Raw genomic sequence first — 26,968 nt, 5'->3', positions numbered from 1 at the left:
GGGTTCGTCTTCACCGGGTACTTCCAGTCTGTGCCGGATAGACACCGGGATCTAATCGTGGATCTTGCAGTGCTTAGTTAGTTAGTTAGTTAGTTAAGTGTTTCAAGTGCAAGTGGAAAGAGTGCTAAGGTAAGAAAGCGTCCGGTTTAAGTGATTTCCAGGAATCTATTGAGGAAAAAAGCGAGTTTATACCTCTTTTCATGTGAAAAATAATCAGATTAATCAGCTATGAAAAAAATAGGTTTTAGAGGAATAATACACTGCTTTATTGAAAAAAAAATGCTTTGAAAATGCAAATTGACAAAAAGTTCGAAAAACAGCTACCTTTGGAAATTCGTCGAAAATTTCTGTTTCGTAGAAAATCTTAAGATGCCAAAATGTGCCAAATTATGTCAACTTTCCAATCCATTTTTCAAAATTTATCTGGTGTGACTAAAACAATTTTGACTGTTTAACTTTTTACATTTTTTTGTGGTCATTATCATAAAAAAAAATATCAAAAACTTATCCTTGTGTAGCATGTTTTTTTCGGATTTTTTTTCTTGGACTTTGAATAACGGAAAACTGAACTGTTGTAGCTGAATATTGTCTGCGAAACATGTTGAGTTACATAACGAGGTTTAAAAAACAATTTTTTTTGTAAACATCGGTTGAGAAACAAGGGAGATACCGCGACTTAAAGCGAGGAGTGTCAAAATGACACTCAAGGTCTGATTAGCGAGTTTTTTCTGTGCTTTCAGGGTGCGTCCAAAGTAATTATGCAAAATTAAAGATTACAAGAATTGATTGAGGGTCCTCGAGGATTTTTCTTAAATTTGGATGCACCCGAATAAAGCAACAAACCGCCAAACTTTCAATAGTGTCACATTGACACTCATGAGCGAATTAGCGTGAAAAATTTTCATGGTCATCAATTTGTTTGGAAATCGATTTTGTCTGCTGTAGTCCCAGACCAATTAGCGTCATCGTTGGTTTGAATGCAGAAAATAAACATAGAAAAAACTTTTGCTCAAACCGCTTCCGCAATTCATTTCTGGTGCTGCTGCACAATCCACAATAATTTGAAACAAAACTGGAGTCGTCCCTCTGCCAAAGGATACGGAGAATTCGGCAGGAATGAAATACGGATCGGCAGCATCGAAATTTGGCTCGTTCCCAGCAGCCGTTAGACGCCAGTTTTTGCCTATCCTTAGCTAGTGAAACAATAAAACTACTCTCCAATCCCCCCTCCCTTTTTAAGTCTTGGGAAAACGCCACTCGGGAGAATGAGGCATCAGTTTTCGCCGGCATTATGTATTGGAAAAAGTGAAATGTATTCTGAAGATACGCTTAAATGATTTATATCTGGCAGTTGTTAGGGTTACCATAAGAGCAGAATTTTTGGAAATAAGTGAAACTGATTTTATAATTTACCCTTGAAGATTGAACAATTTGAAAAAACTGATGTTTTTAAAAACTTTTAAGCAATAAAAAAAGACTGCGTCGTATCCTTTCTCAGAAGTAGCAGAGATAACAACAGAATGTTGTTAGAACAATTTGCCCATGGTCTTTAAATAAGTTTTTAATCTTAGTTAACTGTTTAGAAATAATCTTTTTCTATAATTTTTTCGTATTAACCATTAAAGTTTCTTAAATTTAACTATATCAAAAGAAATTTAAAAGCTGTAAAAATACATTTTACAAATCTTAGTATGAGACAGCAGTTTTATTTCGTAAGATTTGTTGATTTTGTACATTATCAAAAATGCACATAATCAAACGGTTTTTCTGGAATAATAGTTTCTAGATAATTCTCTGTAAAAACGTTAAAATTTGTTTTCTTTAATGTTTGAAACAATAACAATAGAAAAAAAACAATGAAAATGAAATAAAGTTCAATAAATCAGCAAAACATTTGAAATTATAAAAAAAAACATACATAAATCCATGACACGAATGCCTTGAAGATGGTGAAGTGTTACTAATAAAACTTAATAATAATAATAAACAAAAATTCTGAATCGGACAAAACATCACTAAAACATTATTTAAACTATATACAGTTTACAGTTTACAGTATTCATATACAGTTACATTATATATGACAGTGACTCCTTATATGACAATAAAACCCTTTATCATAAACCTAAAAATTATAAGCGCTTGTGATATAGCTCAGTTGGCAAGTCAGTTGCTTCCTGAGCCGATGTCCGTGAGTTCGAGCCCAAGAGTAAACATCGAACATAGTTGTACCGGATAAATTTTTCAATAACGATCCGCCAACTGCAACGTTGATAAAGTCGCGAATGCCATAAAGATGGTAAAACGATTATAATCGAAACAAAAAAAAAATAAACCTAAAAATGTGCTGAATGTGAAAAAAAACAATACTTAAAATGATGCAAAATTACATTGTTAAAACGTTTGAAAAATGCCCATTAGGACAATAAAAATGATTTTTTCATTACAAGATTTAAAATAAAGTGGAGATAAAACTGTTCGATTTTGGCGTGGAGAAAGATACGAAGTGGAAGAGAGATTGTATCTAGAGATTCCAATGAACTTGATTTTTAGTTATTTTATTGAATTTTAGAGGATAATTCTGACGATTTAAGCCAATGTTTTCTATGATTTTTTTTTAAAGAAGTTTCATTTTTAATGATTTATGTGCAAAACTGGAATGTACGAGATAAAATGTCTGGAAGATAGATTTGAACCTGATTTATCTTGACATCTTAACATCCTGACTCCTGAAACAAATAATGTTTACAACGCTGATTAAATCAACTTAAAGGCAGGGTTACAATCTATTGTTTTTTAAATACAGGACATTCTTATAACAAGAATTATTTTGAATCAGGAATAAATTAGATAAGCCAAAGACCTTTTTTTTGGCTGCTTTTTAAAGAAATTGAGATAGCTTCATTTTTGCCAATGCATGATGTCACGTACAATAATTTTTTCACAAAATCTGTAAAAAAATGAGGCTTTACTTGAAAAAGGGATAAACTACGGCTTACCAGATCATAAGGAATCCAAGGCTTGGCATTGGAATTCTCTCAACATGAATATTTCTATATTTTCAATCTCATCTTTTTCTAGATTTATGATTCTGTTTCTTGAACATTTTATTTCCATTCTGATTTATTGATTTGAAAGGTAACTTTTGTCACATTTAGATGTTCTTTTGGCCAAAGCTTCTTAATTTCTTATAAATTTTTTTTATAAGAAAAATAAATATTTTTTAATTTTAAGTTTTAATCCGGATAACATTTTAAACATTTTAACACGTTACATGAACACGGTTTTTTTTGTGTTTGAAAGATTTTAAATTGAAATAAACATTCGGATTTGAATTATATATTTTGCGATTCCTGCTTTACTCTGATTGTTACTTGGATTCTCAGTTTTGTTTTTTAATTTCATTTGGAATTTGATATTACGATTTTGTTTTGAGACTTTGAATTGTGGATCTGAATAAAATTCGATATGAGGTTTTGAAATTCACTATTAAACTGTCTGTATCTTAAAGAAATTTGAATTGAATTCTGTTGAAATTTGTCTGAGGGCTCAATGTTATTTCATTTTTAAATCTTTAAAACACAATAAACCGTGTTCATATAATGTGTTGAAATTTTTAAAATGTAAACCGGATGAAAACTTACAATTAAAAATTATTTATTTCAACTATATAAAAATGTTTTAAAAAAAATAAAAAGTTTTTTTCAAAAGTTCTTCTAAATGTGACAAAAGTTACCTTTGAAATCAATAATTCAGAATGGAAATAAAATGTTCAAGACACAAAATCAAAAATGAGATTGAGATGAGATTGAAAATATACAAACATTCATGTTTAGAGAATCACTCAATGAAATTCGCAATTCAACTATGAGAACGTTTCTATGATAATATCAATTTGAGAATGGTCATTTAGAAAATAATATGCTGAGTTCAGGGTATTTCCTTTAGTATAGGATGATTTAATAAAAAAATTGAATCAAAAGTATGAAATTTGGGCTAAGTTTCAATTAGAATTTCAATCAAAGATTAAAATAGCGGAACCCTGTTTTGCCGATTGATCCTATTTAGTAAACTACAGGTACCTTTTTTGCAAAATTAAAAAAGTTGTATAGTAAGGTAGCCAGATTTTTTTTTAGTACGTACCAGGGATGGACAAATCCGGGCTTTTTTTAATCTAAAAACCTGGCAAAATCCTGGCGTTTGATTTCAAAATGTTGATCAATAATCCGGCAATATCAGGGCAAATTTGGTAAAAACCCAGCAACTACTCAACACATAGCAAGGAAAAAAAAACTTGCAAAATGTTTTGTTTCATCAGAAGTTTTGATAAAAATTTCGTTTTGGACGCATTATTCAAAAAAAATTACAATACAACTTTTTTTTGGCAAATAAACTGAATAAGTCTGGGAAAAATATGGGCTTTTTTTAAAATGAAATCCGGGCAACAGGGCCCGAACTTTTGTCAAATTTTGTTTTAAATATCTGGCCAAACCCGGATAAAACCGGGAAATCTGGCAATCAAATGGTAGAGTGCATTAATCAACGCAAATTTCAATAATGATCAAAAACTAACATTAACTTTGCCATTATTCATACACATAATTATGCTTCAATAGTGAGTATTCCAGATTGTCTGGTTTTTTTAAAATTTTATTCCACACAAAGCCCGAAAAAACTAACAATTTTTAAGGAATTTCAATGTTTTCCTTGGCTTTCTTGACTTTTTCAAATTTATGAAAAAATTTATCAAAAAAAAAAATCTAGATTTTTTTAACTTTCACAAATTTAAGAAAAAGTAAATCTATCCCCCGTGATAGCCGCTACTTTTTTTTTAAATACAAGAAAAAACTACTAAAATATATAAGAGAAAAAGGTGTATCTTTTATTGTAGGGTATGTATCCCAGATTCTCTGGATTTATTCGGAAATGCGTGGGTTTTCAACGTAAAGTGGACATATAAAGCAAATAACGTCCTAGTTAGGCTCAATTTTTCTGTGCTTGTTTTATCCAAATTTTATTTTTTTTTTTAGTTTGAAAAGATATTTGAATGCTACTGACGTATCTAAATAAAAAAAATGAAAATTTTTGGTGGTTTAAGTCACTTCGTTATACCTTTTTTTCGAATTATCACTGAATTCTGCTTTGATTTGTCTGAATTTATGTTGAATATCAAATGCCTGGATATTGCCAGATATTGAGAATAGTTTGTGCGAAATTCAAATTAAGCCAAAAAATGAGGGAAAAAGTTCTGCAATGCTTACTCGAGGGGCCCTCTTTTCTTATTTTATAGTGAAACTATTCGATATATTAGCTCAAGAAGGCTTCCTTACTTATAAAATTAATCATTTTAATTCCGATTTTCATTTGCTTTCCTAATTTCCTTAAGGGCTCCCTGAGAAGAAGAATAACTGATATAAACTGTAACATAATGAAGACCTTTTTTCAGTTTTGTGTAGATTTGAATTACTAGATTTTTGTTAAGATTAAGTTCTCATTTGTTCCATTCCACGGTAACACTTTTGACAATTTGGACGATTTAATAGCATTCGAGCTTCTTAATAGCGAAATATTTTTTGCAAAAATCTATTAATGGTTGATTTTACAGTTGAACAATTTCTCTTGAAGCAAACACAACAAGGAACGCAAACGATTCCTAACAAGGAGAGTTCCAAATTACAAATACTAACATTATCTATAATTAAATTGTTTAATATTTTTCTTCGGTTACTTGTAGTGTTGTGTATAGGTTTTTGGAATAATTACTTTTTATTTGCTTAGTTCAAATAATTTGAATTATACTCGCAGAAGAAGAGTTTTTCAATGATTCCATATACAAAACTCAGTGTTAGCTGAGTCATAGCAATTATATTCTTTCTTATGATTTTTTCGACAATATCGGTGAATGTTATATTTTTTTAGGAAGAATATTTCAAAAATTGAAGGATTTAGACGGAGACAAGATAAGAAGAAAATGATAGGTATCGAAAAAAGCGATGAGTGATTTAAAAAAATTTAATTCAGAAAGCGAGGTTGATTTGAGTTTTCCAGTTTCAACATTTCAAGATGCAGAGCGTTCATATTTTTCTTTACTTAATAACTTTTGTATAATAAAAGATAAAATGCAAAAGGAAAATGCTGAGGAAGCGTAGGCCACCAAATCCAATTACATAAGTCAACGACATATAGAAATATTTACTTACGCAAAGCGTCGACGGTGGCAGTTGGATTGAGACTTTGAGATTTCATTAATGATCAAATTCTCCTTATGGATTTAAATTTCCTTTATCCTGTTGCAGTTCGATGTTTTTTTTATATTCCAAAAATTTTAAACGAGTTAAGTTGCATTTTAGGAAGAGAAATCACCATGAATTTGTTTTTGAAATTATTTGCGGCTCTATCGGTAAGGATTAAAGTGTTGAAATGAAAAACGGGGCCGAAACAAATTCTAAGGTGGTAAAAAGATCGAAGAGCATTTGGAATACATGCTTGACCACATACTAATATCTTTGTCCACCACCAATTAACTGTATTGAAGAAGCAGTGCCCAATAGAGAAAGCACTACATTTTTCGGAGGGCTTGTGATATAGCTCAGTTGGCAAGTCTGTTGTCTCCTGAGCCGATGTCCGCGAGTTCGAGCCCAAGAGTAAACATCGAACGCAGTTGTACCGGATAAGTTTTTCAATAACGATCCGCCAACTGCAACGTTGATAAAGTCGCGAATGCCATAATGATGGTAAAACGACTATAATCGAAACAAAAAAAAAAAAAAAAAAACTACATTTTTCGATGCAGTCAATTATGGATGGTAACTGAATCGAAAAGAGTAGTGCCTTCTATATCGGGTACTAGGATAACAAACTTATTTTGGACCAGGGGACCTATTTTGGCAACCTTATCTAGGCCTCTTACAAAGCAACTAATTATGAAAAAAATTAGTGCATTACATTAAGTGCCCGGGCTTTAACTATATCTGTTAAAAAAATTCATGTTAGTTGTTCAATAAGAGAGCTAGACAAGATGGTCCTAAATAGGTCCTCTGGTCCAATATAAGTCCGTTACCCTACTCCTTCAAAATAGTTAATTGGTGCGGGACAATGAATTTAGTATGTGGCGAAGCTTCTATTTCAAATGCTCTCCGCTCTTTTCCCCACCTTCGAATTTTCTTCGGATCTTTTATCCGTCTTTTATTTCAAATCTATAACCTTCACTTATAAAGCCGCAAAATAATTCCAAAAAGTTAAGTTGTTTGTTTTTCAATACCTGTACGCCACCTAAATATAACAGGTTTATAAAACCCTGAATGACACAAAAATGTTAAATTTGAAAATAATTCAAACTTTGAGTTTTTCTTTTTTTTTTTCTGCTTATGATGGACTCGCAGAAAGTTCCTTAAATCAACGCAATGCGAACAGTTGACAAAAATCTGACCACCCTAGATGGGGCTTTAAAAAGGAACGAAAAACCGATTTCGCATGCATAAAAGTTTCGAAATAATCCCCCCTAGAAGCGACGGCGACGACGAGCGAAACTTGACCTTCATTGCTGCTGCAGCTTTTCAGCTTTTCAAGGCTTCCCGGCATTGTTTGTGGTGTGTTTCAGCTCAGTTTTGTCCCCACCACGCCGTTTCCATTCAAGCCAAAAACCATTCCCCAGAGAAAAAAAAAAACCAAACTCAGAACTGGTCGAAAAGCAACAGCGGAGCTTTTAAACATTTATTCCCTGGTTCGAAAAAAATGGAACGGTGCCAACAAAAATTTTTTGGTGAATAAATGGCACCGATAACTGGCGTGGCGAGAGAGATAAAACTGAAACTGGTCGACGTTGACGACGAACGACGGGAAAGTTCGCGATTTCGAGATACCATTGACGGCATTCGGGCGTTGTTGATTCAGATTGGTGGAGCTTTCCTTCTGACCTATGCAGAGCATTTTTCTTGCATTTCAAGTTTTCGGATTCGACTCGAATTAAGATTCAAATTTCTTGGCAAAGCTTTTCGGACCGATACAAAGTGTGATCGCCATGCATATTGATGCAGGAAATAAAATGTGGTTTTGCGATGGAGATTTGATTTATATCGCTTTTTACTTAAATCAGAATGTTTGTTAGGTACTTTCTTTTACACATTCTATAAAAATTCACTACTAGAAATAGGCTCGGAGCTAGAAATGTTTATGTGGTTGAAGTTAGGTGAAAACTGTCATAAGGTGAATTAAATTGCAAATGAAAGTAAGAAATTTTTAAATTAGAAGTTCTGATTTTAACAGATGGATGCAGCATTTGAATATTAGGATTTTTTCTTGAAAAGCCTTGAATTCTCGAATTGATTGTTTCCTTCAAACTGAATTTATGTTTTTTTTCATGATTCGTCGTTTTTGTGATTTCGTTTTTTTTTTCACAATATGAGAAAATATAGATATAGTTGAACACATGGCAGAAGGAACGAGATGGGGTGTTAACCCCAACACCCCCCCCCCATGAGGTTCTAAAAACCCAGTGATATGTTCTTTTCTAGACTTTCAAATTCTTAACCAAATTTTGATGAACGACTAAAATGATTCAAGAGTAACTATTTCGACTCAAAACTAAAGACAAAACCTCGAAATTTTATTCCAAACCCACAATTCTAGTACAGTTTAAAAAAAATCTCACTCGTTTATTGAAATTTTGTCCCGAGTATCGAATTTCAATTAAACTGAGCTTGCCAGATTGCCCAGACGTTGCCCAATATTTTTATAAATTTATTTGTTAAATCAAATGAAAATTTGATTTAATTCATTAAAATTATGTATCTTGCGTTCCAGTTTTTTTAGCAAATATCAGCAAAATTAACATAAACGATTTTTTGTCCACTTAAATATGATTTAAAATTTACTGACGTGTTTAAAATAATGGTTCTTCAAGTGCTTTCTTTATGAATTGAAAAATTAAGAAATATGAGGATATTGGGGAAATAACACGAAATTGCACGACCCGAAAGTTGGCGGAAAAATATCTGAGAATCCTGGATTTCTGATACAAATTTAGCTTTTTGGTTCTTAATTAAAAGAAATAATAATCAAGAACTAAGAAAAAAAAATTGTTTCCAGATTCGGAAATCAGATTTTGAAATAAGGTTTAAAAGGCAGGATTCAAGTCCAGAATTGATATTAAAAATTAGATTCAGATTAAGCTCAAAGCTAGTTTCAATATTCAAGATAAAAATATAAATATGAGAGTTTCATTAGGGATTCAAATTGCAATAGATCGCAGTTTCAAAGTTGTAATTCTGGATTCAAAGTCAAAACAAACCAGAAGAAACCACAAATATAAAATTAAACTTTAAATTAAAATTAAACTTATAATTCCTAGAAAAATCTTAACTTCAACTTTTTTTAAATTTTATTGTGTTCTAAATATTCAATTTATTATTCAAGATGAAACAACCTGTGTCTATTGTTCAAGCTAAAATGAAGCTGCAAACTCATATTATTGGTTTGTTGTTAAACATTATTTTTATTGCAAATTATTTAAAAAGTTCCAAACTTAAATCTTAAATTTTTATCGAGTTTACAAGCGTTGAAAATAAATCTGATTTGAACTGCAAACTTAATCTCTTACTTAAATTTCTGTATATATTGTGGTTGAAAAAAAATAGCTTATCCTTTGCTATTTTTAGTATTCACAAAAAGTTGCTCTCTTAAATGAAACCTTTAAAATCCATTTTAATTTTTTTAATCAACATAAAGAAATTTGAATCTCATCGGAATGAAAACCTATTTTAAATTGTAAAATAACTCAAAACTGAAAAATTACATAGAACCTTCACAGTTTTTAACCGATTTTTTCTACGACCCTGGTTGAACAAAAACATTATGTTTTTAAATTTTTGTCCATTTTCGTAACATAATGTTTAAAATAATTGTTCATACATCTAATACTTGCTTAAAAACAGTTGTGTAAATTTTTCAAGAATACCTTTTTATAAATTTTGTTTATTTGGAAATAATAGCACAATTTTTATTTCGGAACTATAAATATTTAGAAAACTGTTAAATTTCAAGTTTTTGAATTTAAAATCGTTCCTCTTTTCTCTTCTTTAGTGAAATATTTTATTTTTTTTTTATCATAACTCTGAATCCATATGAGTAACGATCTCTAGAAAACGCAATTTAGAATCAGATTTCAAAAATGAAATCAGAACCAGTATATTTTCGACCCGAATGCCATAAGGATGGTAAAGTGTCGTTAATGAAACTTTAAAAATTTACCAGTATATAAAACAACCAGTACCAGATTCAGTATTCAAACATCAATCATATTTTAAATAAAACAGCTGATTCTAAACATAAATTTCATATCTTGAAACAATAGGAAATAATATCCCACGCAAAAAAGCAAGATCACGATTTGACATCAACATGTTATGTTCTAATAACGTCTTAATTTTTTAAATGAGGATTTGACAGAAGTAAAACATCATGATTAAACAATGAGCTCAGAATTCCAATCCATTTTTTAAATTAAAAGAACCGGTATTTAAACATTAAACATATCTTAAAAATCTGATTCTTGACATATATTTCATCTCTAGAAACATTAGGAAATAATATTACGAGCTTAAAGCCAGGATCACGATTTGAAATTAACTTGTTATGTTCAATTAGGTCTTAATTTATCAAATGAGTACTTTAAATACATTTTTTAAAATGAAATATAAACTTGAAATTTTAATATAATAAGAAATTTGTCAGTGAAGTTCAAAGTAAGGAAAAAAAATTTAACTACAAACTGATAGCTCTCAATAAACGAATGAGGAATTCGATGAACAAAAACATGAATTTTAAGAATTCGTTTTTTACTTTAGAGAACTTAGTTATTAAGAACATTTAACTTAACAATAAAAATAAAATCATTTTTTATATTTCAGGATTTAGCTGTACTAAAGCTGTTCGTTTTTTTTTTAAATTCAGTTCGTTCTAAATTTTAGGAAAGAAGGATACCCAATATTTCTAGAAGCATTTCTAGTTCTCAAATATACTTCCACGCCAAATTTGGTTCCATTTGCTCGCTTAGCTCTCGAGTTATGCAAAAAATAAAATATGAAAACCCCATCCTCTCTTTCCATAACCCAAAATGGAAGAAGAGGCGGTCTCAAATTAATCATAGAATCATTTCTCGTGTCCCAATACTATCCCATACCAAATTTGGTTACATTTGCTTGATTACTTCTTGAGTTACCGTCAACTGGGGCTGTATGCAACACTTTTATAATGCAAAAAGTTCCAATTGCGGTAATTTTTTATTTTGTTCGAAACAAATTTTACATTTTTTCTGTTGAAAATGTTTTAGAGAAGAAGCATGAGGGTTCAGCATACATTTAGGGGTAAAAACGAGATTTAAAAATATTGGAAAAAACTCCTATCTTAATTATTTGAATTAAAAACGATAACTTCAATGAATTTGAATATAGATACCTCATTAGCATTCCAGATTGCTTTCAACCTGGATTTTCAAAGAAAAAATTTGGTTGCCAGGTTTTATTCGCAATTTTAACGAATTTCCAAATTTTCAACTTGTTTTAGCGGAATCCATTCGCATACATTTTTTTCGAATTGTGAGATAAGATTTGAACGCCGCTGATGTGCTTTGGTAATAGTTATATCTCGTGTGTATATTTTACAGCTTTTTCTTGCCCTTTTTCCGGAAATACTTAGATTTTGGCTGAAATTACCCAGATATTACTCGGTTTTGAGTTGAAAGTATCAAGAACCAATGACTGGATTTGCCTGGCCTGGGTACGTACAGGAAAAAAAATTGAAAAGCTTTCTCGATAATTTGTCCGTTATTTAAAGTGAAAAGATTCCGAAGATAATCTCATACAGTTTCTTAAAAGTGCTAATTTTTTTCATAAAATTTAAGTTCATAAACACATTGTAAACTTTTTTAACCAGAATGACCATGTCGGTTAAAATCTTCTCTAAATAAACAAATGAGAATAAGAAAGTGAAAAGATACATGAAACTCACTTACAAAATTCCAAAATTCAGAATTGAAAACTACAAATTTAAGCTTGACAGCTTTTCAAGCTCTAATCAGCATAGAGAATGAAAGAAAATTTTAGTTCTGATAATCTATTTGAAAAAATTCAATCACAGGCTCAAGATTTGGTATCAATAACTAAATTCACCCTTACACCCCGAAGCAGTTTTTCATAATTAAATTGTATGTATTTACAAAAAAGTACATTTGTGAGTCTGTGAACTCACTTAAATTTTCGAGTATGATGACTGCAGCCAATAATTACCAAAAGCACACAAATTTTGAACGAAGTTTCAGTACCGGCACACTTTTTTCATTTATGATTTAGAGTTAATCACCGTTGATTTATTTTTATTTTTTTTTTCCGAAACTTAAAAAGTATGCTTGAACTGATTTTGCCTGTTCAAATGTACTGTTTCTATCTTATTTGTCACAAATTTTCAATGAAGACTACACAATCACATTATTACAGATTTATACTGGTCAAACCGCAGATTTTTTGACCAGTAATCTAAGCGTTAGCAAGCATTGATGAATGATCTTCAATGTATAGAATTTATTTCTTCATTCGATTGCTTCCATAATACTGAAGAATCACATGTGACAAAAATTGAGATTTTTTAATTTTCCAGATGCATAAAATTTTGACTTTGCAATTTTATAAGCTCTTCTTAGCCTAAAAAAAATATGAATTTTCTGCTTATGTTAATGTGTTCAAATCTTTCATTTTTACATCATACAAAGTATTCATTTAAGCTTGATATGGATTTTTAATTTTCTTGACTCGATATTTGCCTTCTCATTTTAATGGATCTAGAATCAAACCATGTAAGAAGAGATGAAGATTCAGAATAGAATTCATGTTTTTCAGCTGCAGCCCGTGGCGTCGAGGATAGCCTTGAAATCTTCTAAGCCAGCGGACATGAGATCGAATCCTGGTCATGGCATACATAGTACACTTTCTGTGGGTTGGTGGTTTTAGCATTTGTAGGATGCCAAGCATCATATCCTGTATGGGTTTGTGTCCGTTTTTTTAAATAGTAATCAGAAAATGATTTAAAGGAAATATCCAAGAGATAAAAAAAACTGTAATGGTTTTAAAGTAATTTTTGTAATTTTTCATTGATCATAAACTTTTTTTTGAATAAAAGACAAAACAATAAATCATTCACGGGGCTCTTCAAACTCAGAAATTTTGGAAATTTCAAGTTTCCAACTCAAAAGCTTGCCAACCACTGGCATAGGATAAAAAAAGCAATATAAACTGGGAAAAGTTTTTTACGGCATCGAAAAATGTAAAAATTTGTACATCTATTGCTCGATTTTTAAATTTTATTATGACAATGAAAAACTTTGAAAAAAATTCTCACGATGTGAGATACTATGTCATTATCATTCAATTATCGTAAAATGATGACTTTTTTACATAATATTAAAATGCCGACCGTGGCTTAGAGGATAGCGTTCAAATCTTCTATGCCAGAGGTCATGAGATCGAGTTTCGGTTACGGCATACATAGCACTCTTTCTGTGGGCTGGTGGTGTTAGCATTAGTAAGATGCTAGCCATTATATCCTTGTAAGATGTACGCTTTAGTGTAAAGTAGAATTAAGATTCCTTTCAAAGAATCATTAAGTTTCACTGAGATCTTATATGTGTGCGTTCGTTTAAAAAAAAAGAAAATAAAAATTGAAAAAGTGTTGTGATTTACAAATAATGCAATCACCTTTTGTTGCATGATGCTTCGTTTGAGGGTACATATGTTAAAAATTGTAAGGGAGCCCCCAACGCCTCATTATCTCTCCACTGGAAGAATAGCACAAAGATATTAATTTTGTAGAATTTTCTCTCTCTAGTTTTAAAACATAGAATACCGAATTTTCGATGTTTCTCGGCAAAGACTGCTTCACGGTTAATGTGTTAATGTTAAGAAATTAGCTTATTAGCAAAATACACATGTCTGTGCAGCTGGGAGCTTACAAGTAATTAGACAATATTCGTTGCAAAATTTCCTTAAATCATTTAAGTCTTTCTTTCTTTATTAGTCAGTGGATTCTCAACTTCAAAAATTTGTGTGATTTAGTCGTTTACCCTATTGAACAAACAAAGTCATGGTCAGCTGCAGTTTTTAAAGGGCGAATCAGGTACCAAAGTAAATTCCATAAAACCGCACGACTTGCGCGGTTACGATTACGATGCACTTACTTAATGCAGCCCATGGCACCAGAATGTCGTTGGAACTTGGCCATCGAACCGCGATCTCGGTCCACGTCGGTGCCGGTGCCGATAATGTTCCGTTCATTGCTCCGGGACCCCATTCAGAGGCTTTCTTGAAGTGCAATCAGTTCCCTGGAATCTCGTTTTACCGTTTTTTATTTTCTGCTCTGCCGTTTGTATCATTCTTGACCTTGCCCACGGTTTTGCTACATCAACCAGAGAAAAGATTCCTCGAGCATGATGATACGGCTTATTTGAAACTCGTTTTAATTATGATGATTCCCGCTTATTTTTAATCAAGATTCAATGTCGTTTTTTCTCCGTCTTTCTTCTAATTAACCAGATGGGAAGACTATCGTCGGTAATTCTCCTGCTAGCAGCTTTCGGCGGCATTCGATCGGCCCCGACGACCACGATCATTCACCAGCCGGCTACTCAGTACTATCTGCTGCAGCCTCAATCGGCGGCCACCGTTAAGATTCAGCAGCATCTGATCCAGCCGATTCAGCACCTGAAGCTGGAACCGAAACAGGAACTGATCTACTACTATCCCTCGATTCCGTTGAGTAGCAGCGTCCAGCTACAGCATCACGAGAAGCCCATCCGGTTGGTTTCGTTGAAGCAGCAGGAACCAAACTGGTTCGACCAATTCCTCAACTTCTTCCAGCCAACGTCGACGGAAAAGCCGGCCGCGGAATCGCCCACCGAGGCGCCTGGCCAAGCCCCAATATCGGAGACAAGCGAGGCGGCTTCCATGAATGAAGCTGATTCTACAACTCCTGCTGCGATGAGTGAGGAGATGATGAAGATGATGATGATGCAAAAGCAGCAGATGTTCATGAGTCCGGCCGATGTTGAACGGCTACCGACCAAGGCCGGTGTTCAATCAATCCCGAATCGGTAGGTGAAAATCAACTTTCTGAACAAGACTATCTATACAGTCAGTGACAAACCTTAGTGGCTAAGAATATTTGGCCTGCCTTCGACCAGACCGAACTGAATGCCATGAGAAAATTTCTAAACTGCAGATTTTGAAACTCTTGTTATTCTCATGTGAAACCGAAACATCTAAAGTAGTTCACTGGGATGCGTTCCTTGTATTATAAACTATTGATTCTGATTTTAAAGTTTTACTTATTTCGTCTATAGTGGAAAATATTTGTATGGTACACCGGGGTAAGTGTGGACGGGTTTTCGTATAGTTCAACTTTAAAAAATCATTAAAAAATCAGCAGTGGAGCAATTTTGATAAATTGACGTTCAATGCGATGCAGAACATGTTGTTTACAGACGCTGAAGAGATGAGCTCGATAGAAGCAAAGCGAAAAAAGTTATCACGTAAATCGTTATGGACGGCTGGTGTTTTCACTTACCCCGCTTTATGGGGTAAGTGTGGACGGTAGATTTTCCCTTTGATTTCTCAGGAAATTTTCAAAAAAAAATGTGTTTTCTTGGTTGAATACGTTACTTTATTGCTCGAACCGTCCAAAATTTTGAAAAAAGTTCATGATACTATAATTATAGTGTGTAATTAATGTTACAACACACGAGATCCGATTTTATCAAAAACACAGAACAAATAAGTACGTTACTCAAATTTCCATGATCCGAATGCTAAATATAGCTAAATAATACAACTCATAAAGGATGAAGGACAGAAAATTGAAAAAATGTGTAAACATCAAGTCTTTTTAAAGCCGTCCACACTTACCCCAGGTAGGGGTTGGAAACAAAATTTTAGTTTTTTGTAAATAAACTCTTTTTTCTTAATTTTTAACCGCCGTTTCTTTTCCAACTGGTTGTTTGGAATGTAAGGATTGTTTCAATGTAGAGTTTTTCATCGAGAGCCAGCTAGTTTAGGAGAAATTTGCAATTGAAAAAGATGCACATCAACTCGACATCGTAGTTGAAAATAAAAAATTCCGAAAAAGTCGCTGTAAACATCCGTTATTGTCTGAATCGTATCTTTTTCACAGTTATTGGATAGATTACAAGTAAATTGAACATTCTGCATCAAAAGTTTGAAAAAATAGTGCACAGTATTGTTTTTAAAGCCATCTTTCACACTTACCCCGCGTCCACACTTACCCCGGTGTACCTTACATTAAACTCGACTGACTCGAGAAAATGCTGATGGCGTTCAGTTCGGTCTGGTCGAACCCCGACCATTTAGAAAATGAACTGAATGTAACTCTTTTTGGTGCTTAAGGATATGGTAACCCTAGTTTAAACTCAAATGCTGCCAAATACTTTACACATCGAATAAATCAATTTAGCCGCCGCCCGTGGCGTAGAGGATAGCCTTCAAGTCTTCTAAGCCAGGGGGTATGAGATCGATTCCCGGTCACGGCATACATAGTACACTTTTCGGTGGGTTGGTGGTTATAGCATTTGTAAGATGCTAGCCATCATATCCTCGAAGGAGGTACGATTAGAGTTAAGAAAAAGTAATCTCTTCGAGGAAACATCATGTTTCATTGAGATCCTGTATGTGTTTGTGTTCGTTTAAAAAAAAAAGTCTTAGATAAACAGGTTGTTTTTTTTCAGGTATCAGGTATCAGAATGGGGGTAGGCTTAATAGCGGCACGTTATCCAAACATACGGGAAAATTGTGCCTAGCCTTTTTTTATCCAAGATTTCATCATTTACCTGAGAAATCTGAAAAACCTATAAAAGGAAGAAATAAATTTAATCTATTTAAGATGGCATAAAGCCTTTCCACTAGGGATTATTAGCATTAAAGCTCTTTTCTACATTCGGTAAGGAATGATAGAATGTTTTTTAAGTTTAATTTCTTAAACTCAGATTCGCTTAAAGCGTAAGATCCCAGAGTACGAAAACGTAGTCTGGCAAATGAGGAACAGTTACATATAAGATGGAAGGGATCTTCCACATCTGATTCACAACTACCACATACTGGAGATTCAGCACGCTGAATGTTGTGCATGTAATAGTTGAGTTTACAATGACCGGAGAGTGCTCTGATCAAGATGCTGCAATGAGATTTATTTAAAGTTAATAAGTAACTCGATATGATTGGAGATGGTTTTTCTAAAAATAATTTAGTTTGACGACAAGTGTCCAACTCTTCCCAGTATCGTTCATGCTGGTTAGAGGACCAAGTTTGAATTTGGTTTCTGAACCAACATGGTGATATTGGGACAGCCGGCTCTGGTCCGTAAAATTCCTTTTCCGACCCAGTTCTAGCGAGTTCGTCGGCGCATTCGTTTCCAAAAATTCCCTTATGTCCGGGTACCCATAGAAGGTTTAATCCATTGCCTTCAGCAAGTTCTTCGATTGCTTTCCGGCATGCGATTACCAGTTTTGATCTAGAACTGGAAGCACTGAGTGATTTGATAGCTGCTTGGCTATCTGAACAGAAATAAATTGTTCTGAACATAATCTTCTTTTGAAGTGCAATTTGCACTCCATACATAATAGCATATAGCTCAGCCTGAAAGACTGTACAATATTTTCCTAGAGGTTGAGCATATTCTATGTTCAACTCGTGACAGTAAATTCCTGCACCTGCACGGCCGTTTGATAATGAACCGTCAGTATAGAATACAATATGAGAGGACATTTGGTCCTCTACGAAACCTGATAACCATTCTTGAGGAGAAGGAAATTTGACTTTAAACCCCATGTAGGGAAAACTACTCAAGAGTGTTAAATCGTTTGGCGCTAGATTAAACTTGTTTAATCTAACTAATTCAGACCACACATTTGTATGACTCGATGATCTTTCGATATTTCCTGACAGCCAGAGACCAACTGCCTGTAGACGAAAAGCACATGAGAAGGCTTCCTGTTTTAGGAACAAGTGTAGAGGTTTGATAGAAAACAGAGCTTATAGTGCTGCAGTAGGAGTTGTTGTGAACGATCCGGACATCCCTAAGAGACATATTCTTTGAAGGTGATTTAGTTTAGTCCGAACTGTTGCAACTTCTCCTTTCTGCCACCACACTAGACACCCATAGGCCAGAATTGGTCTTACTATTGTGGAGTAAATCCAGTGAATATGTTTGGGTTTGAGTCCCCAGTTTTTTCCGATTGCACGTCGGCATTGTCCGAAAGCCATGCATGCTTTTTTGATTCTGAATTCGATGTGATCAGACCAGTTTAATTTGGAGTCAAGAATGACACCCAAATATTTAACTTGATTAGACACGGTGATTTCGGAACCATAAAACAGCAGAGGGCGCACCCCGCGGGTGATACGTTTTTTAGTAAATAAAACAATATTAGTTTTTAGAGGATTAACTGAAAGTTCTACATGAGAACACCACCGTTCAACAGAGCGCAGAGCTTGTTGCATTATATCAAATAATGTGCTTATGCACAAACCTCTTACCAGCAGAAGATAATCATCTGCGAATCCATAGGTTGGTATTCCACGGTCATTGAGTTTTCTCAACAAGCCGTCTGCAACTAGGTTCCACAAAAGGGGTGATAGTACACCTCCCTGTGGGCAACCACGTGTGCTAACTTTTGTTATTGAAGCCTGTCTTAAAGATGAATGAAGATTCCTGTTACTTAGCATTGCGCTAATCCAGTTAGTTATAACACTAGGCACTCCATGAAGTAGTGCCGTATCCATTATTGATGTAAACGAGACATTATCAAATGCTCCTTCTATGTCTAGAAATGCTCCTAGACATGATTCTTTCTGTGAAAAACTATTTTCAATATTATGTACTACGTTGTGCAGAAGAGTTAATGTTGACTTTCCTGTTTGGTATGCATGTTGTGTCGCATTAAGCGGATGTTGGACAAGGCATTCTTGCCTGATATGATGATCAATTAAACGTTCAAGTGCTTTTAATAGAAATGAACTTAGACTAATAGGACGAAAGCTTTTGGCTTCGTCGTATGATGATCGTCCTCCTTTAGGGATGAATTTCACGGCTATCTGCTGCCAAAGTTTAGGAATATATCCATGAGCAAAACTGCTTATCATTATTTTTCTTAGTATGTGTTTGAAATGATCGAAACCTTTTTGAAGCAAAACTGGAAATAAACCGTCACTTCCAGGAGATTTGTATTGAGCAAAACCATCGATTGCCCATTTGATCGATTCTGTAGTAACTATTTTCCGAGCAAAATGCAAGGAATCTAGACTTCCAGAAAAGAACTCAGGCTCTATCGATGAATCTTGATCAACACATCCTGGAAAGTGAGTATTGAATAAACAACTTAATGTTTCTTCGTCGTTTGATGTATAATCACCACTAGGGGTTTTAAGGTATAAAACCTGATAATCTTTTGATTTGGCTAAGACTTTATTGAACCTACTTGTTTCGTGCAAGCTTGAAATGTTTGTGCAGTAGCTCCGCCAACTTGAGCGTTCGGTAGCTCTCGTTGCTTTCCGGTAAGCTCTGCGAGCCAACTTGAAGGCATCAAAACCTTCCGTGCGCCTTCGGTTCCAAGAGCGTCTGCAGTCTTTTCGTAATTTACTGAGATTTGAGTTCCACCATGGTGTACTGTTTTTGTTGAATTTCAACGTTCGTAAGGGACACGCTTCTTCATAAGAATTAAAAATAATTTCGGTGGTTTTTGCAACCACTTCATCCAACTCAGAAGGAGTAGTAATTTCAGGTGTATATCCATGAAATTTAGTAGCAAGATGCTCTAAATATAGGTCCCAATTAGTTGTTCTTGGGTTTCTGAATGTAATTGTTTCTAAAAACTCACCTGAGTGTTCAAAATAGATAAACCTGTGATCAGAAATCGATTCTTCGTTAGGCACATGCCAATTTGAAATTTCCTGAGAAATTGTTCTAGAACAAAGTGTGATGTCAATCACCTCTTCTCTGTCACACCTAACAAAAGTTGGTTTATTTCCTACATTTAGAATTTCTAAATCAGTGCTGCTTAAATATTCCATTAAATTTAAGCCTCTCAGATTGATATCTGAGCTACCCCATACAAAATGATGGGCATTGGCATCACAGCCAATTACAAGAGGTAAATTTTGTGATTCACAGAATGAAATGACATTTTTTAAATCATCCGTAGGGGATGATTGTTCATATGGTGAGTATGCTGAACAGTAGACGTATTTTCTATCAGGCAGCGAAACCTGAACGACGCAAATATCGCTTGTTGTTAGATTGGGTATAAGTGTTGCATTTAAAGAATTGTTTATCAATATACATGCACGAGGCATTATTCGGGCATTAGTCATTCCAATTACACTGAACACAGTAAAGTTTGGTTTGAGCAAATTCCCTAAGTAAAAAGTTCCATTTCGGAAATAGGGTTCTTGGACCAAGGCGATTGATGCAGTTCCATTAAGGATTAAACGACATAAGTTCAGTGTAGCGGTTCTTTTGTGCTGCAGATTTATCTGTGCAACCTTAATAGAAAGCATTTCTATCAAAGAATTCCACACATATTTCCATCACACACAAGAACCTCTGCACCTTCATATCGACGCATGAAGCGGGGTATCCCATACAGGATGAAAATTTTAAAATCGTGTGTATAATCTGAATCCCACGAGTTGCCAGGAAAAACACGGCCCTTTGCACCAGTGCCTGGCTATAGTGCAGACCTTAACAACGTTCTGCTTAAGATAGGATTATTATACACCCTCCTACCCCCACTTTGGGGCCCGCAGGCACAGAACCACCTTGAAGCGGGTGTTTACAAAATTTAGGAGAATACAACTTGTGCATGCGCATTAATAGCAATAAGCACAATTGGTGAATCCTCCCTGAAGAAACTTGGCTTGGAACCAAGCCAAGGTTCCCCCCTCCCAATGTGATAGTCGCATTTGAAGAATGACTAACGCATATGGGAAGTACTGGATAAGTCGCCTTTTACGACGTGGACCAGTATCCCAGTGGTAGTATTCTATGAGCCGCCACCACACAGCTCATGAAACATCATGTTTCATTGAGATCCTGTATGTGTTTGTGTTCGTTTAAAAAAAAAGTCTTAGATAAACAGGTTGTTTTTTTTAGTTCAAAGGACTTTATTTTGTTGTGCTCCCACTTTTTCAAATGATTCATTTTTACGTTAAAAAAAATTGAGCAATGTTTTCAAATTCATTTTTAATGTAAATTTTTTTATGAGCTCCAAATGGAATTATTTATTCATCAATTGAAAAAATTAAAAGATTTTTTATCGCGTAGAAGTCAAGCATACGTTAAAGATAATTATGTTCCAACCTTGTTAGAGCTTGATCAGAGAGTGTCAATGGTTTTGTGTTATTTTTCGGCAAGAATTTAACTGAAAAAACGTACATGCTTAAGGTTGCCAGATTTCCCGGTTTTCCCCGGGTTTGACCGGATATTTAATGTAAAATTTGGGAGCAGCCCGGCCCGGCCCGGTTGCCTGGATTTCATTGAAAAAATCCCGGATGTCGGCCGGATTTATTCTTTTTATTTGTCAAATCAAACAAAAAAAACATTTTTTGTTGTAAAACGAAATATTTTAAGAAGTTTTACAAAAATATTCATGAAAGGTTTTTTGGAAGCCTAAAATACGATTGAAAATCTGTCAATGAGCTTTGAAGATTTTTTTTTCAATTTTTTTCTTGATTTTTGTTGAATAATCTTTGGGATTTGATTTTATATACTCTCATAGATGGTTGAAATCTTTGAATTACCTCAACAATCTGAATCTTTAAGATTCTTTTGATATATTTGATTCGAGAATATTGAAAAAAAGTTTTTCTTACTCATCAATTTCTTTAAAAATACTTATTCTATGTTCACCTTGAATTAGCCTAATCTACCAAACTCTTGAGTAAATTTTTAAATTTTAATATTCGTGCATTGTCAATAATAAATCCTATTTTCAAAAGTGAAAATTAGAGGTTCAAATTTAACGCTGAAATCTTAATCTTGCTGTTTTGACCCAAATTTATGATTTTAGTTTATAATTCGGCCTTTTTTTCCTTTGTTGATAACTTCAAATAAAAATATAAAGGCTCATTGGCTTTGACCATCACAGAGCCAGGTGAAATTCGGCCTTTGAAAAAAACTGCAATATGTATAATGTTGAAAAATATTCATAAAACATGGAATTCTCTGAGGATTTCTTACATCAAAATAACATATTTCTTTTTCAGTAAATATTGTTTGTAAGAATCAATTCCTTAACTTAAATTCTGCGGCTTCTGCGGGTTTTTTAACACAAAACTTGCAATTTTTTTTATAATTTCTTTATTTGAAACGGCTCATACAAACAAAACTTGCAATTTAAACTCAGATTCTACTTAAAACTTGAAATTTTTGTGAATACGAACTGGTTGTATTTAAATTTAAAATTTGAAAATTGAATAAAAAATCAAAATTGAAAGTCTGTGATCTCTTCCGATTGAGTTCCTTAACTGTTCTTTCGAATAATTTATAGCAAACTTTGATTGTTGGAATCTGTTTCCGATATTCAATACGATTGATTTCTAAAATGTACAGAAAAAACGATTTCTGAACTCGTATTCAAGATCAGAATATCAAATATGAATCAAAGAGTGGAATTTAATGTTTTGGGTTTCAATTTGTTCCTAAACGGACAAATATGAATTTTAAATGATTCTGATTTTTTTTCAATTTTGGTTCTCCATTCCGACAACATTGTTGGGATTCTGCAAAACAATGAAGCTTAAGAACTCTGAATCTGGATATGAAAAAATAAATTAAAATGGTTTCTTAAATTTCTTTTTTAATATTCGGAAAATAATTATTTTATTTTTGGAAATGAATTGGAGTAATGATTAAAAAAATCATGGATAAAATTTTAAACGAAAATTTGATCCAGTAATTCAAAACAGCTTTTCATTTCTCATTTCTTATGATTTCGAACTGTTAATCAAGAATTGTAAACTGGATTAAGAATCGCAAATATGTAAACAAAAATGAATTTTTCTGTTTTGACTAAACTTACTCAGTCATCGAAATTTGATAAGAAGTGTGAAACTTTAAGTGTTGATTAGAAAACCTTGATTGCTTTTTCTGGACCCTCATGGGTTAACCCCCCTATTCCCTACAGCCATGATGCAGACTATAAGACAATTTATCAGAAAATTATCTTATTTTTCAGGTGTCCCACATTTCATTCGAGCTATCTGTCAATTAAGTCTCAAGTTTAAGTTAAGGTTCCCGCCTTGCCCTTATTCCCCCTTAAAACTCATGTGTGATTTTCGTGAGTTGAAAATATTGTGCTGCATAATTTTGCACGACGAATTATAAAATGAGTAAAGCAGTTCCGATTCACTCGGAGACAATAAAAAAACAAATGACAAAAAAAGATTAAACGATTTATGAAATTGTTTTTACGATTTTCATAAAAATTGTTTGTCTAAAACCAAAAGAAAAGATCTCTTTAAGGAGATCATTAGAACTTTTGTCAGTTTAGGCTGAGACTAACAGACTAACATTTAGGCTGAGACTCTTATGAGCTTAATAATGTTTTTTGGTGGATTTTTAGCAAATTTTCAAGATTGTCTAGAAAACGAACGAAAATTTTAAATATAAAAAAAATCACTGTTCAAGCCTTTTTATTCCCTACTTTCGATTAAAAGAAATGTTTGGATAATTCCATATAAAATTTGAATAAAGTGTTTGTTCTGTGTTTTTGAAATTTCGACACACCTCCCGAACATTTAGTTCAATAATTCATTTAACTTTAGATTTTTGAACAAAATACTACCTTTTATTTATTATGTTTGTGCAAAATAATAATACCATTATGTAGAAAATTCGAAATGATTTTTTTTTAATGTTTTTAGCATAAATCTTCAAAACTTGATTTGCTAGTGAGTTAATTAAATGTTCTTGTAAATCTCTGACGAGTTTTTAAGATTCTTTTTAAATTTAACCAATATTCTGTTAATTTCCTTTTTTTAAATTAAAACACTATTAGGGAAATTCCATTGTTCCAATTTTCCGTCATTTAGAGCTCCGAACATTTAGGTAAAAATTTACAAATTTTTCGAAATTTGAAAAAAAATACTACTCTTTAAATATTGATGAATTGGTCTATTCGAATGAAGCCCCAAATATTTGAAATACTTTAAAACTCATCAATTATAACACAAGGCAACAAAATTTACATATTTCCGAAGATTTACATCTAAGAACTGATTTTGACTAGTTTTCGGCCGCTATTTCCAGATATGCAATAAGTTTTATTTTTAGCAGCTCTTGTTTTCAAAATAACTTTTCAAAATTTAGTAAAAAACATAAAATAAATTTGTGCATGTTTCTGGCAACTCTTTCGGCGACTTCAAAGATCTGAAAATCAAAGGTTGAAAACCGTTGATTAATGACATTTCCCGAAAAATTGAGTGTAATTTTGATTTCTGAGAAAAAAGTTGTTGAAAGTTTCCTTTTGTTTATTTTTCTTATTTTGCCAAAATACATCTATTTTTTTTTTTATATTTCTGAAAGTTGTAGATTTTGTGTGAACATATGTTATATATAGACTACGTTCGTTTTTTGTCAACATCCGATTTTGACACATGTGCACGGTTTTTTTGAACGACATTACCTTAATGTGTTTGCTTTAACATGACCAAAACAATTAAGACGAACACCTTGTTTTTACGTTTTGAAATAATAAATCAACAAAAACAAAAGTTAGAAAAAATAAAAAGTTAATAAAATGACAAAAATGAATAAAATTTCATAAGATTGAAAAACAAACGACTTAAAAAGACGAAAAATAAATTAAAAAAGATGGAGAATAACCAAAAAAAAACAAATATGACGAAAAATAAGAACAAACATTATCGAAAAACAAGAAAAGTGGTAAGTGGTATGGTAAGAAAATATTTAAAATGATTAAAATTTTAAAAATTTACTTAACATTGAGTTTATGATGATAATAATAGATTTTTTTTTATATGTTATAAGTAAAAAAATGAAATAAACAACCTGTCGATTTCGGCAACAAAAAATTTTCGGGCGTGTTGCCAAAATCGTACTGAGTCTGTCTCTCTTAATTTTTAATGTCTAGGCAAAATATCAACCCTTGATTCAATGGAAGATGATAAATAGATTAAAAAACAGTTTATGATTTTCATTTTGGTTTATTGGTTCATCAGTTGATTTGATTCAGTTGTCAAGCAACGTTTTGCTGTGAAATATTAATAAAAATGTTATTTCAACTTCAATGAGAATTTTTAACCTATGTCTCGCAATTTAGACACTAACCATTTCCATTGAGACGGAGCGTATATTTGTTCCCCAAAATTTCTGCAATCCTTTAAAAAAATTAAATTTGAAAAAACTGAGTTTTACAATGTTTTTTATGTAGCCTACATTACTGTTAGGAATATAAGAACTCAAAATGATAACAGCTAAATATTATTTTCTAGATTAAGATAATTTCAGAATAAAATTTGTTACACGTAAATACTTTCCTCGATTGAAGTTTTTTGAAAGGTATTTGGACTGACGATATCCACTAATTGTATTTGTCATGTAACAGAAGCAACGTCTGAAACACAAAATTCCAATCGATACAAAAGAACTGTCAAAATCGATTCCAATCGACCCGAGCTTTTGTCGTAGATCTTTCAGCATTCTTATTGAAAACTCAACCAAGGAGAGTATTGTGATTGTTGTTGTAGATCAAACAGATATCTTTAAAGCTTGTCATATGAATAAATGATAAGGTACAACTTTTTTCACTGCTTTGGTGGATGGTGTCCCTAGTTGGAAAATTATTTGATTGTTAACTACATTTTAGCCATTCATACCGTTTTGCGCGATTCAAGGCATCAAATTCAATGTTGTTTTGTTGGATTTACTGAGCGTTCACTTTAGAGCTTGAACATTGAGCCAGTAAATAGTGCAGAGGATTTTTTTTTGTCCAGGCTTTCGGCGATGTTGTCACATATTTCATTCTAAGAGGGTCTTCTCCTATATGCAGGTTCACTAGTAATGGAATAAAACATACACTGATTCTGGTTGTAAATTTAAGTTGTGTTTTTTATCCAATGTCCCATGTGTATCGATTTCAGCTACTACATCTTGACCGGAACCCCCCAGTTCTATGGTAACTTCGATGCCCTGCAGAACCCTCTGAGTCCAATCTTCAGCCTCCAACCACTGCAAGCCATCCATGCGCGTAACCCTAGCTCGGACATCCTGGCGGCCGACGACGATCAGCAGCGATTCCAGCCTCAGATTGTATCCTCTCTGGCTCCGATTGCTCCCGTTCCGGCTTCAGTGCCAGCCCAGCTGAAGAACGATCTGCTCGAATCGCACCCGGACAAGGTGGACCGGACCTGGGGTCGCTCGTTGGCCGAGGACGACGAACCGGAACCGGAACAGGAACAACAGAACGAGCAGCCCCAAATTCAGCGACGAGCTGATGAAGAGGAACTGCCCATGATCGAAGATGAGGAGGAGGACAAACCTCAGCAGCAGCAGCAACAGGAACAGGAGAAGGCCACCGGAAGGCAATCGGAAGATCCATCGGTGGCGGCCGTTAAACCAGCCGGAATTGCCATTGCCGGAAAAGGTGGATTGGCTGCGTCCTCGCCCACCGGAACTGCCATTACCGGTGCCAATGGGCTGGCCCTGGCGAATCCATCGGCCACTTCCGTTGCCGGAAACTTTTTCGATGACGACATCAAAGCTTAAAAGCTTGGAAAATTTCATACATTACAACACGACTGACGAAATGCCATAAACTTTGACAACAACAAAAAAATCGACGGAAATTATTCCTAGTGATAAAAGTTAAGCAAACTCAATGAGTTTGTCTCGAAAG

At 33.5% G+C, this 26,968-nt stretch overlaps 1 protein-coding gene across 1 annotated transcript; it reads left to right on the top strand.

The window, feature by feature from the left end:
• Nucleotides 1-26,968, top strand: LOC129759458 (uncharacterized). The gene is made up of 3 exons (XM_055756923.1): nucleotides 1-129; nucleotides 14,580-15,136; nucleotides 26,214-26,968. The coding sequence occupies exons 2-3, from the start codon at nucleotides 14,580-14,582 to the stop codon at nucleotides 26,836-26,838; spliced, it is 1,182 nt and encodes a 393-aa protein (XP_055612898.1). The 5' UTR covers nucleotides 1-129; the 3' UTR covers nucleotides 26,839-26,968.

The sequence above is a fragment of the Uranotaenia lowii genome, unplaced genomic scaffold (genome assembly GCF_029784155.1).
Source record: "Uranotaenia lowii strain MFRU-FL unplaced genomic scaffold, ASM2978415v1 HiC_scaffold_16, whole genome shotgun sequence".
In the NCBI taxonomy this organism is placed as follows: domain Eukaryota; kingdom Metazoa; phylum Arthropoda; class Insecta; order Diptera; family Culicidae; genus Uranotaenia; species Uranotaenia lowii.
Note: the sequence above shows the minus strand (reverse complement) of the source record. Positions and strands in the feature narration are given on the sequence as shown.